This window comes from Diabrotica virgifera, chromosome 7 (assembly GCF_917563875.1).
Source record: "Diabrotica virgifera virgifera chromosome 7, PGI_DIABVI_V3a".
Lineage (NCBI taxonomy): Eukaryota > Metazoa > Arthropoda > Insecta > Coleoptera > Chrysomelidae > Diabrotica > Diabrotica virgifera.
This window is the reverse complement of record NC_065449.1, coordinates 251,091,740-251,104,788: the sequence shown is the minus strand read 5'-3', so window position 1 is coordinate 251,104,788 and position 13,049 is coordinate 251,091,740. Positions and strand designations below refer to the sequence as shown.

The 13,049-nt window shown below is 32.7% G+C and overlaps 3 protein-coding genes across 4 annotated transcripts in view; 2 read left to right on the top strand and 1 right to left on the bottom strand.

Moving 5' to 3' along the window:
- LOC126888405 (neurobeachin) overlaps positions 1-13,049 on the bottom strand; it is a 2,163,879-nt gene that overhangs the window by 1,364,543 nt on the left and 786,287 nt on the right. The window lies entirely within an intron of this gene.
- LOC126888410 (myrosinase 1-like) overlaps positions 1-13,049 on the top strand; it is a 69,244-nt gene that overhangs the window by 10,742 nt on the left and 45,453 nt on the right. The window contains exons 4-8 of one of the 2 annotated variants that reach the window (XM_050656658.1): positions 3,614-3,708; positions 8,571-8,867; positions 10,279-10,416; positions 10,472-10,575; positions 12,339-12,515. The exons of the other annotated variant lie outside the window; for it this stretch is intronic. Of the exons in view, the coding sequence (XP_050512615.1) occupies positions 3,614-3,708; positions 8,571-8,867; positions 10,279-10,416; positions 10,472-10,575; positions 12,339-12,471 (767 nt within the window). The 3' untranslated portion in view covers positions 12,472-12,515. Of the gene's footprint in view, positions 1-3,613; positions 3,709-8,570; positions 8,868-10,278; positions 10,417-10,471; positions 10,576-12,338; positions 12,516-13,049 lie in introns of those variants that run through there. 2 annotated transcript variants of the gene reach the window in all.
- The window catches only part of LOC126888413 (myrosinase 1-like), a 63,462-nt gene that overhangs the window by 29,308 nt on the left and 21,105 nt on the right, over positions 1-13,049 (top strand). The window lies entirely within an intron of this gene.

Sequence of the window (13,049 nt, the reverse complement as noted above, 5' to 3'; positions counted from 1 at the left end):
CAAATGGAACACCCTGTATATTTTTTGCTTTTTGAAGTCCTTAAGAAATACTGATTATTTTTTATGTTATATTCCCTATACGTAAATGCCATAATTTCGGAGTTAATGCTACATTAATTTATTAAAAAAAAATTTAACAAATTATAAAAATCAATTTTTTTGGCTCGGGTAAACACTATTTTAGGTTGTTTGGATCATTGGGAACAAAAAAGATCTTTTGTAAATTTTTTCTAAAATTAATCGTTTCCGAGTTCTAAACAATTTAAAACTGAAAAAAAATAAATAATGAGGATTTTCAAGGTTCAATAACACAAGTAAAAAATATAATATTTAAAATTTTAAAGTACCTAAATTCAAGCCCAACTCTTCTTCTAATAGCTTACCATAAGATTTTTTTGCCTCCTTTTATTGTATAACATTGCTTTTAATTTTTAATGAAGTGCATATGAGAGGACGGGCCATCGGGCTGCATTAACAACTAAAAAACAATGTTTTAAAATGAAACAATCTCAAATTTCTTATCGGTAACTGATAAAAAAAGCCTTGAGCTTGAATTTGGGTACTTCGCAGATTTAAAAATAATATTTAGGGGAGTGCATTTAGATTTTCACTTCGGAAAAAATCAAACAAGATAAAACTTTTTGTAATTTCATTAAGAAATGTTTAATAAACAACATATCAAAAAGTTCTACTCGAGAAGTGGGTGCTTCATTTTTTATTAAACAAATGAACAGCGAAGTTAGATTTTTTTTAAATAACTTCGAAAATATAATTTTTAGAAAAAAACTGACTTGACCATTGAAAAATTCAGAAAATTTTACAAAAAAAAACCTTATACAAAGATTTTTCTAAAATTAAATCTCTGGCTTCTGTAATTTTTTATTTATAACGCTAAAGTCACCCTTCTCACACACATTGGCGCACTGTAAACTAGCGTTGGAAGAAGTGTACGGTTGAGTTTTTTAAATGTAATTCTTTAACTAATAGATCAAAAGAAATTTTACAAATTGGACATGAAAGAAGATAAAATAAGCTATCTTATGGTTGTAATAAAAATAAATAAAATGTATGGACATAAGTACGGTGTGGGCGGAAAGTGAGCCTTACATGAATTTTGTTTAAAATGATTTAAAAATGTGTAACTAATACAATTTTACTTATAAAACTCTCAAATTTGCACAACTTACCTCTCAATCAACTTACTAAACGATGTTTCATTAAAAAAAAAATTCAAAAATTTAATTCAAATAATACGATGTCTCAAAAAATGTAATTTTTGAAAACTTCGTAGTTTTACAGAATTCCCACCATTTTAAGACGATATTACTCAAGTTTGAATAAATCTAATACAATTTTTTTGCTATTCTTTTAAAGCTTGGGATGTAATTTTTAAAAAACACTGAATTATTTTAGTTTAAAAATGAAATAAAGAATTTCTTTTTGAGAAAACTAAAAAAGATAACAAAAATGTAATACAAAAACCGAAAATTACCAGCTGAAAAAATGTATATACAGAGTGATCAAAACTTTTTTCTGTAAAACTTACCTAAAATACATTTATTAATAAGCTTCAACAATAATAAATGTTCAATAAAAAAAATTTTTTTTAGCTCTTATACAGTATGTCTTCGAAACTGGGAACGTATTGATAACTTTTTTAATATCAGTTTTACGAAAAAAAGTTGTTCTTTATAAAATACTCTGCATCATATATAACATAAGATGCAACCATCAAATATCAAATTTTGTTAATTTTGTACGAGGTATGTCAAAAAATATGAATTTCACTCAAGAGTAAAGTACCTTTATATTTCACAATATCGAAAATTTTTATAAAGAAAAGTTGTTTGGAATTAAAAACTATGTTCCAATATGTAATTATATCCTTCTAATCGAAAATTTGTTTTTTTTTAATATTCTTTCTAATACATTTTAATTTTTAATATAATTTTGAAAATTATTTGTTTATCTTTTTTTTAAGAATGAAATTCCATATTTGCTTGATTGGATTCTACTTGTTTTTCATTTAAATATCCGCCATTTTGGATCCGCCATTTTGAAATTTAAATTTTTAATCTTTAATTCAGATTCAACAACCTGTTAAAAATAAAGACAATACATGTTTTAGAAAACTGTTCTTTTTTATGTTCTTTTTAGAAAATCCGCATTTTGGATCCGCCATTTTATAGTTTATATTGTTAACATTTAAGTTAGGTTTATCAAAGCTCTCAAAAATAAATATAATATGTAGAAATAAATACATTTTGTAAAGAAATTATGATTTTACAACTATTTTTTAAGGTATCCGCCATTTTGGATCTGCCATTTTATAATTTAAATTATCAAAATTTGATTCAGGTTTAGCAACCTCTCAAAAATATCCACATATATGTAAACAAACATGTTTAATAAAAAAAATTCGGATTTTACAACTACTTTTTAAGGATTTTTAGGAAAAATCCGCCATTTTGAATCCGCCATTTTGAATTTGCAAATTGTAATGTCAGATTCGGGTTCAGCATAATCAAAACTAAAATAAAAACATTTTTTATCAAAATAAAATGTTAAATTCACCCATATTCTTAACATTATTCATACAAAACAATTGTTATTGTTTAAACAATTAATAAACAATTAGCGGCGAAATTTGTGAGTAGAACTTTTTACTTTAACATATTTATAAACTAACAAAAAAAGTTTTAGAAAAATATAACCTTGTTTGATTTTTTCCGAAACATTGTATCTTTTCGTTCTAATTGCACTCCCCTAATTGTTAATTTGTGTTCTTGAACCTTGAAAATCATCATTATTCGATTTTTTTCAGTTTTAAATTGTTTATAATTTGGAAACGATTAATTTTAGAGAAAAATTACAAAAGATATTTTTTGTTCCCAATGATCCAAACAACCTAAAATAGTGTTTACCCGGGCCAAAAAAATTGATTTTTATAATTTGTTAAATTTTATTTTTAAATAAATGTAGCAATAACTTCGAACTTATGGCATTTAGGTATAGGGAATATAACATTAAAAATAATCGGTATTTCTTAAGGACTTCAAAACGCAAAAAATATACAGTGTGTTCCATTTGAAATAAGAAAGTTCATTAGATTTCCAGAAAAACGGAAAATATGACAACAATGTAATTAGCACTATAATATCGGCCGCATTAGAAAACCCCTACCTACCATAATCTATAAAAATCATGGAAGCCATTTTCGAGATAATTGAGTGTTTCCATACATAAAACTCACTCTGTATACATTCTGATACTAAGTGAAGTTATCACATTTCCGCTGTTAACAAATGTTAACTGGTGAGCCCTGCAGTTACTATATTAGCGCTCAAACTCAACAAAGATTATTCTCAAAGATTAGACTCATTTTTGAAAAAACTGCCCGTACCACACCTGTCTTCTATTTCTGTACAATCAATATTATCTTTTGTATTTGTGTTTAAGCTGGATCCACTGGATCATGTACTGTATGGTTATTTACCACCATGTCTTATTTTTGTCCTTCCTCTTCCTTTTTAAGGAATTTGTCACTAAACAATTCTTCAGTTTGGATGTATTAGGCATATAAAACATATATTTTATATAATTTCGATTTTAGGACTGGTTGGAATTACTGTAAATACAGCTTGGTTTGAGCCAGACACACCTAGTGTTGACGATGTAGTTGCTGCAGAACGAGCACAACAATTCAATGTACGTAGATCACTTATCATCATTCTCTTCATTGGAATTTTCCAGTCACACAGCACACCACTCGCTTCCTTCCATTTCATCGATCCAGCCCTAATTCTACTGCATGCATCTCCATCTATTTCTCCATTACTCTGTAATACCGATCCCAAGTACTTAAAATTATTGCTTTTTACAATCAGTTTACCATCCAAACATACCATTTTATTTGTAGTACCTCCATCTTTAAATGAACATTGAAAATACTCTGTATTTGTCCTACTAAGTTTTAAACCATTTTCCTGCAGAGCTTGTCTCCACTGTTCAGGTTTTTGTTCTAAGTCTCGTTCACTATTTCCTACTAACACGACATCATCAGCATACAATAAGCACCATGGAATGTTACCCTGTAGTTTCGCTGTTATCTGGTCCAAAAGTAATGAGAATAAATACGGACTAAGCACCGAGGCCTTGGTGCAATCTTACTTTCACATAAAATGTATCAGTCTCTCCCACACCTGTTCTAACACTAGTCGTTACTCCCTCATACATATCCCTCACAATCTTTACATATTCACCAGGGACTCCTTTCTTATTGAGTGCCCACCACAAAATCTCTCGAGGAATTCTATCATATGCTTTCTTAAGATCAATGAATACCATATGAGCGTTTGTTTCTTTACTCCTGTATTTCTCCATCTACTGCCTTATAATGAAAATTGCATCTGTGGCTGATCTGCCCTGCATAAAGCCAAATTAATTCTCGGATATTTCGGTCTCTTCACGTATCCGTCTATCAATTACCCTTTTCCATATTTTCCTGGTGTGGCTAAGCAGTTTTATAGCCCTGTAGTTTGTACACTGTTGTATATCTCCCTTATTTTTGTAGACAGGTACTAGTATACTGCTTCTCCATTCGTCTGGCATTTGTCCAACTTCCATAATTCGATTAAATAAACCTGCTAGCCACCTTGTTCCTTTCTCTCCCAATGCTCTCCATACTTCTCCAGGAATATCATCTGGTCCTACCGCTTTTCCTTTCTTTATTTTTTGAAGCGCTTGAGCCACCTCCTCATTTGTTATTTTGCTGCTACTGTTTCCGTTGACTCTACACGCTGTCTGTCAAATTCTTCATTTAATAATCTGTCAAAGTACTTTCTCCATCTCTTTTTGACATCCTTTTCGTGAACTAGTATTTTATTATTTTCATCTCGGATACATCTATCTGATTATATTCTTTTGCTTTCTTTGCTCTCTGTTTGGCTATTTTACATATCTTCGTTTCGCCTTCCCTGGTATCAACTTGATCGTATAGGTTTGAATACGCTTCTGCTACTTTCTAGTTTAAGAGCTAGTGAACCCTCCGACTAACGGTCGTCCTGTAAGGCTAAAAATTTTTCTAGTGATAATTCATAGCACACCAAGGCTAAAAACCATGACCTGGCAGGCCTCAGCGGTGCACGTGTATCTACCAGGTGAATCGAAAAGTGCAAATTTAGGGGGTAAAATAAACTTTCCCCTGTAAGGTTTAAATTTAAGTATGTGTTTGAGTAAGTCATTCAGAAGAAATGTGTACAATGACAGGCGATTCTGAAGAGCATAAGACCTTGCCAGGCGAGGGGAAAGATTAGGGGTTTTTCCTAAAATTATTCTTTTTGCATCGAACAATTTTTTTTTAGGTTTTTTGAATAATTTCAAACAGAAAATGTCTTTAGTGATTTTTATTGAATCAAGTTTATTGAATTTTCTATTCACTAATATAAACATTAACATAATTATTTATACAGGGTGTACAAAAAAATTTTTCTTCTATTTGTCAAATTTAATCAAAGTTAATTTAATAAAATTTTTTTTTTGTACACCCTGTATAAATGATTATGTTAATGTTTATATTAGTGAATAGAAAATTCAATAAACTTTCAAATGAGCTATCACACAACCCCTACTCTCATTTAAAAAAATCATCGATTACGTCATCACGCTCAGATGGATGACGTCACTAGTATTATATATATGCCAAAAAGTCCTAATTTAAAAATAAAAATCGACCTGTCTGAGGATTTCTCTTGAAATTTGCCCATTCTCGAGATAATGAATTTATGCAAACTCAAACGTCCTCACTTATCCTACAGTGTCGCACCTGCTTGATTAGCAATTAAAAAAACAAAGGGGTTTTCGATATTTTATTGCAAAAACCTCTTCGGGATTTCATCAATCAATGTTTAAAGAATATCTTGGTAACGAAATTTTTAGATAAATGTCCGATTTAGGGTTAAAAATGGCCGATTCCGCAATTTTCAAAATTTTCAATCGCTCATATAACAAAAACTATTAACTTAAGAGAAAAATCACTAAGGACGTTGTCTGTTTGAAATGATTCAAAAAACCTAAAAAAATTGTTCGATGCAAAAAGAATAATTTTAGGAAAAACCCCTAATCTTTCCCCTCGCCTGGCAAGGTCTTATGCTCTTCAGAATCGCCTGTCATTGTACACATTTCTTCTGAATGACTTACTCAAACACATACTTAAATTTAAACCTTACAGGAGAAAGTTTATTTTACCCCCTAAATTTGCACTTTTCGATTCACCTGGTAGATACACGTGCACCACTTAGGCCTGCCAGGTCATGGTTTTTAGCCTTGGTGTGCTATGAATTATCACTAGAAAAATTTCTAGCCTTACAGGACGACCGTTAGTCGGAGGGTTCACTAGCTCTTAGACTATTCGTCTCCTTTTTCACCACCATATAGTTTAGAAGATCTGTGTCGGATCTGGTTTCTTGCCACTTTTTATATAATTTTCCCTTCTCTTTTATTTTTCGTTGTACTTCGTTTGACCACCACCAAGTCTCTTTATCCTCAAAATTAACGTAGATCACTTATATTCTCGTAAAAAGTAGATATAAATTACATACTATAAAACCGGCCACTCAAGATACTGCGGCATCGTTCAATTTTGTCGAATTTGACTAATTGACAAAAATTTTGATCGTGTGTGACCGTGCATCCAACAAAATCGTTACAATAATTTTACCACAGAGAGACTGGCCTATTTGCTGCAGTACTGTAGAATTGATATATATCATTGACGATCTTGTCGAACGACACCGCAGTACCAAGTACCGCTGAAAAGTTCGTAGGCTAACATAAAAAAAAAATTTTTTTGATAAAATTTAATTTTATTATTCAATATACTTACCTTCGAGGGCGATACAATGATCATAGCGGTCATAAAAGTTTTCAATACCATTTTTTTAATACAATTTGTCTTTAGCCTCAGAATAAGCCTCTGCTTTGGCGATTACCTCTTCATTTGTGCTAAATTTCTTTCCAGTGAGCATTCTTTTGAGGTCAGCGAACAGGTGTAGTCGCTTGGAGCCATATCTGGTGAATACGGTGGCTGCGGAAGCAATTCGAAGCCTAATTCATGAAATTTTGTCATCGTTTTCATTTATTTGTGAAATTGTGTAAATATTCGTTATCTTGATGAAATAACACTTTCTTTTTTTCAAATGGGGCCGTCTTTTAGCGAGTTCGTCCTTTAAACGCTCCAATAACGCAATGTAATGGTAGCATTTAATGGTTTTTCCCTTTTCAAGATAGTCGATGAATATTATACCGTGTGCATCCCAAAATACTAATGTCATAGTCATAACTTTGACAGCAGATTGTTGCGTATTTCCACGCTTTGGAGTCGGTTTATAACGTGCAGTCCACTCGGCTGACTGTCGATTGGACTTCGGTGTGAAATGATGGAGCCATGTTTCATTCATTGTAACATATCGATGCAAAAATTCGGTTTTATTACGATTGAACAGCTTCAAACATTTTTCAGAATCATTAATTCGTTGTTGTTTTTGATCGGTTGTGAGCTCTTGCGGTACCCACTTTGCACAGAGCTTTCGGATATCCAAATATATTCAACACGTTCCTTTGATATCTTTAGAGTCTCAGCTATCTCGAACAACTTCACTTTACGGTCATCCAAAATTATTTTGTGGACTTTTTTGATGTTTTCGTAAGTAACATGAGCCTCGTACATCGTCCTCGCTGTTTATTTCGCCATGTTTAAACTTAGCAAACCACTTCTTAGCGGTTGATTTTCTTGATGCAGAGCCCGAATAATGTTTATCAAGCCAAGCCTTGGCTTCAACAATATTTTTTCGCCAAAAATCAATGCTTTATCGTAACACAAAATTCCTTTGACACTAGTTGCTTCACTAAGAATGCTATATCTCATAAACTAATAGTTCGACAGTTGTCAAATTTATACACGCATCTGTTGAAGGTTAGAGCTAACTAAAAATCATATGGCTTTAATACCAGTAGTGCCATTTATGTGTCAGTCTACTGTTACGCGATTGACTCTACTATTTTATTTATTTATATCTTTAGGCACTAAGTTTAATTTAAATAAAGGAAGACTTACTTATATTATTTTATTTACATCACTTATTTATTTTAATAATTACAAATAACACCAACTAACACATCGAATTTATTTACAAACTCAAATTTATGATTTAATTAACTAAACATAATAATTCCGATAACTAATAAATACATTTCATATCTTCGATTCGAATACAATAAATTACGCGACGTGCTTCGATGAATGAATGACTGGCCTATGCTCGAATCTCGGTTCTATATATACTTCGGCAGCGGTCGTCTCGAATTCCATGGTCGAGGCTCGTAACGCCGAGAAGCTTCGGGAAGAAATAGGCCAATTCGTGAGCGGACTAAATAGTGTCACACTACGAACTTTTCATCCTACCTGTTATATACTGTATTGAACCTGTCATCAAGTCAAAACAAACCTTGTCATATTTCCTATTAGGCTAGAGATTGATTATCATCTGCTTAATTAACAATATACGTTTCAGCATGGATGGTATGTCAGACCTTTAACCTTCGGCGATTATCCAGAGCAAATGAAGAGCGTAATTGCAAAAAGAAGCTCACTTCAAGGTTTCAGCCAGTCGCGTCTTCCAGAATTCACTCAAGACGAAGTCGAGTACTTAAAAGGTACTCTTGACTATTTGGGGCTGAACTATTATACCACAAGTATGGCACGAAATGCTGCTGATAAACGAAGAGATGTTGTTTCTTATGACGCAGATTCGGAAGTTGATACGTACCAAAAAGAGGAATGGCCTAAAACGGCCTCATCATGGTTAAGGGTAAATTTGTTATTGAAATTACTAAAAGTCATTATTTGTTCATTCGGTCTTCGTTCTTCTAAAAGTCTTCGTTCATTCAGTCGCGCTATCGTGGTAGCGTGAGGTTGTGTGTGTTTTGATTTGCAACACGGTAAACTGCAAATTGTTGTGTTTACATGTTTTGTTATTGTTTTGTTTTTTGGGGTATTGTGAATTGCTAGTAGTAAATTTTGGAAATAATTTATCAATCAATATTGCCCGTTTCGCAATGACAGTTTAAGATTTAATTTCGTACAGAGACCACCACCATCTGCTTATGCACATTTCGTTGTCTTGAACTCTTCAGAGCAGTCGGTGGTGTAAATGAAATTAAATCTTAAGGGGCTATCCTAGTGTAAGAGTACGAAATTCATATACCTTTTTGGGCATTTCTAACATAAAAACTAATGTACCAATTGTTTTGAAAATTTGCATGAGCATTTATTATAAGAAAAAGTATGTATTTACATTTATTATAAGAAAAAAATGTAAAACAATTTTCATAAAAAATATATTGAAAATTAAACGATTTATGTGCCATCTACTGACACCGTGAAAATAAAAACATAGCCCTACTGCCACAGTGATTGGGACTAATAGAGATCCTGACACATAAAATTTCAAAGTTATTATTGAAATATAAGTTATTTTTATACCATCAACTAGAGATTTTTTGATCGGATAAAAAATGTCAATTTGGCGCTTTTTGAAACTGAAAATGTTTTAGCTTATTTAAAAAAAAATTCAACCGTTCGTCATTTTTCCAAATTTTAATATTTTTCAAAAATCCTAGTTGATGGTATAGGAAATAAGTTATATTTAATAATCACTGTGAAATTTTATGTTTCAAGATCTTTATTAGTCCCAATCACTGCAGCAGTGGAGCTATGTTTTTATTTTCACAGCGTCAGTAGATTGCGCATAAATCGTTAATTTTCAATATTTTTTAATGAAAATTGTTTAACATGAACTTCTTTTTATAATAAATGCTCATGCACATTTTTATAATGATCATAGGCGTAACCAGGATGATCCTAAGGGGGGGGGGTTACAAGGTTACAACTACTGGAAGGGGGGGGGGGGTTACAACTACTGGAAGGTCTCTGAGGGGTATGGTGTTAAGCGTATAGAGCTAAAAGTCCATCCCAATGGGGGGGGGGGGGTTATAACCCCCAAAACCCCCCCCTGGTTACGCCTATGATAATGATTGACAAATCATTTCTTTAGTTGCAGTCATTTGTTGTTCACGTTCATCGTTTTCTTTCCTTGTAATATTGAAATTATGTAGTTATAATAGTTTCTACTATAGTTTCTTGAAATCACAGTGTTCATCTCTGTTTTTTTAATATGTATAATAAAAAAGGTATTAATATAACACATATTCAAAATAAAGGTAGTTCCATGGGGACTAAGAAAATTATTGAACTGGATCAAGTTTACATATGGCGATATTCCAATAATAATAACGGAAAACGGTGTATCAGAAGATGGTTCGTCTCTGGAAGATGATATAAGGACCGACTATTACCAGGTAACTCAGTAACTTTAGTAAGTGACAGTATTTTTATATAAAATTCTTCTTTTAGCAACACTTGAGCGCTGTGAAAGATGCGATGGACGATGGAGTAAATGTTTTCGGTTTCACAGCGTGGAGTTTGATGGATAATTTCGAATGGTTACGTGGATATACGTAAGTATATTCTTCTTCTTTGTGTGCCGTGCTTGTTTTTAAGCGCTGGCTATCGTCGTATTAACAAGTTGATGGAATGTTTCTGGGTCGGCAGCTATATGAAACAATTCGTCGACCGTTCGACCTGTCCATTGTCCAATGTTACGCAGCCAGAACAGTTTTCTTCCGACTTAAGAGTTTTCCTCTGATTTTGCCCCGAATGATCAATTTTAGCAAACATAGTTAGGTCCTCTCATTATATGACAGAAGTATCGGACCTATCTCCTTTTGGTGATGATCAATTATAAAGGCTAGGCGGAGAAGTGATGAACAATATTATATACGCTAACGATACAGCCATTCTTGCTGAAAATTTACAAGATCTTCAGACACTACTAAATCTAGTCAGTGAAGCAAATTATCGGAGAGGCCTTAAAATCAACATTTCAAAAACAAAGTGGATGGTAGTTGGAAAGATTAATATAGATCAGGGTCAGCTTTCTCTTGATGGACAGGAGGTAAAACGGGTGAATCATTTTCAAGTCCCTTGGCAGCTGGTTAAATGTAAATTGTGACTCTGATATAGAGATAATAACTAGGATCGAAATATCACGGAAGGCTTTTATGATCTGGAAACCAGTTTTATGTAACAGAAACCTGTCGATGAATATTCGAAAGAAGGTCCTAAAATGTTATGTATGGTCTATCTTATTGTATGGTTGTGAGATATGCACGTTAAAAACCACAATGCTAAACAAAATAGAAGCATTTGAATTGTGGTGCTATCGACGAATCATAAAGATATCGCGGCTTTCGCACACTTCCAATGAAGATGTTCTTCAAATGATGAATTCAGAACGTCTGCTCATAAGCATCAGAAAGATGAGAAAAACAGAATACTTCGACCATATAGTTCGAGGACCTAAATACCATCTGCTTCGCCTTATAATACAAGGTGTGGGGAAAGTGGAGGGAAAGTGATGGATTGGTCGAAAGAAACTTTCATGGCTGCGTAATATTAGACAATGGTGTAGCTGCACAGTAGAAGAATTATTTTGCGCAGCAGCCGATAGAGGTTTTAGGAAATTGTAAACATGATGACGGCCAACGTCTGAATACAGACACGGCTCCTAAAGAACAATTATAAAGAATAATCTAAATCAGTCTTTTCTATCCTGCCATTCTTCGTCTCTAAGCGTTTTTCCATGAACCTCATCCACCTCATCACTCGATCATATCGTATGTATTTGGACTTTCTCGTTAGTTCTGATTCATTAATGATTTCAATAGTTCCCCGGATTCAGATCGTTCCTCCAATATAGTGTTCAATTTGTGCCTTCTCCTTCTTCATTTTTTTCTTTTGTTCGTCTTCGTTTTACTTCTCTATTTTTCTCTGTAAATTCTATATGACTTATAGAGATTGAGTGTTCATATTTTTCATCAAGGAAATTGCTTTGGTTTAATATTTTATATTTTTTGGTTTGTCCGTTTATTTTTACTTTGTGTTCGGTATTTTTTCTCGAGTTCTCCCAAAGCTTCTGAGGCCTAGTCTTTTATATTGTGTTTTACGTGCTCGTACGTTTCTTTAACGTTTCTGAAAAAGAATTCTCGTAATTTCTGGTCAAGTTTCCTTGTAAAGGTTCCTTGTGGATTCGTCTTGCAATAAACATATATCATGTTAAAATTTCGTTTTTTTTTCTTCATTTTCTACTTGGCATTTCACCTAGTTTTTTACATATCTACAAAAATTATTTGTTCTCATAAATTCAAATTGCAAATTTTAGGGAACATTTCGGGATGTACCACGTAGATTTTGAAAGCCCAAATCGAACAAGAACACCAAAGAAATCAGTGGAATATTTTAAAAATGTGATACAATACAGATGTGTTTTAGGAAATTCTACCTGTGATAATTAATTTTTTTGTTTTTTATGTTATTAAAAAATCAGATTTAGTATTTTTTTATTGTTGTTGTTCTTGTTTCCCAACAATCTAAAGAAGCTAAGACTCCTGAATGGATATTTCCGCTCTAAAAACCATACTATGAAGCAGCCAAAAAAAATTTGAAGCGATTTCTAGATTTTAAGGATGTACAAATTGTAATTAATAGTAATGTAACTAAATAGACATACCTGTGAAAAGTAATAAAAGAGAATAAAAGTCAAATGAGTGAAAAATAATTTTGACCACGAATCAAGTAATCTGTTAACCGAGGTACACAGTACCAAGCGGCGCCGCTAGGAGAACACTCCAATAATGTTTCGGAATCTATTCCTTGTCAAAGAGGCTTTGCAAGTAGACTGAATTGGACCATAACGAAACGAAGAAGTGCAAATAATAAAATATTTGCACCGGAGTATGGTTAGACTGTCCTCTAACGGGGAACGATGAAATGAGTGAAAAATAATTTCGACCACAAATCAAGTAATAGAGGCCGTTAGATGACAGTCTAACCGTACTCCGGTGTTTAATATTTGCACTTCTTCTTCGTTTCG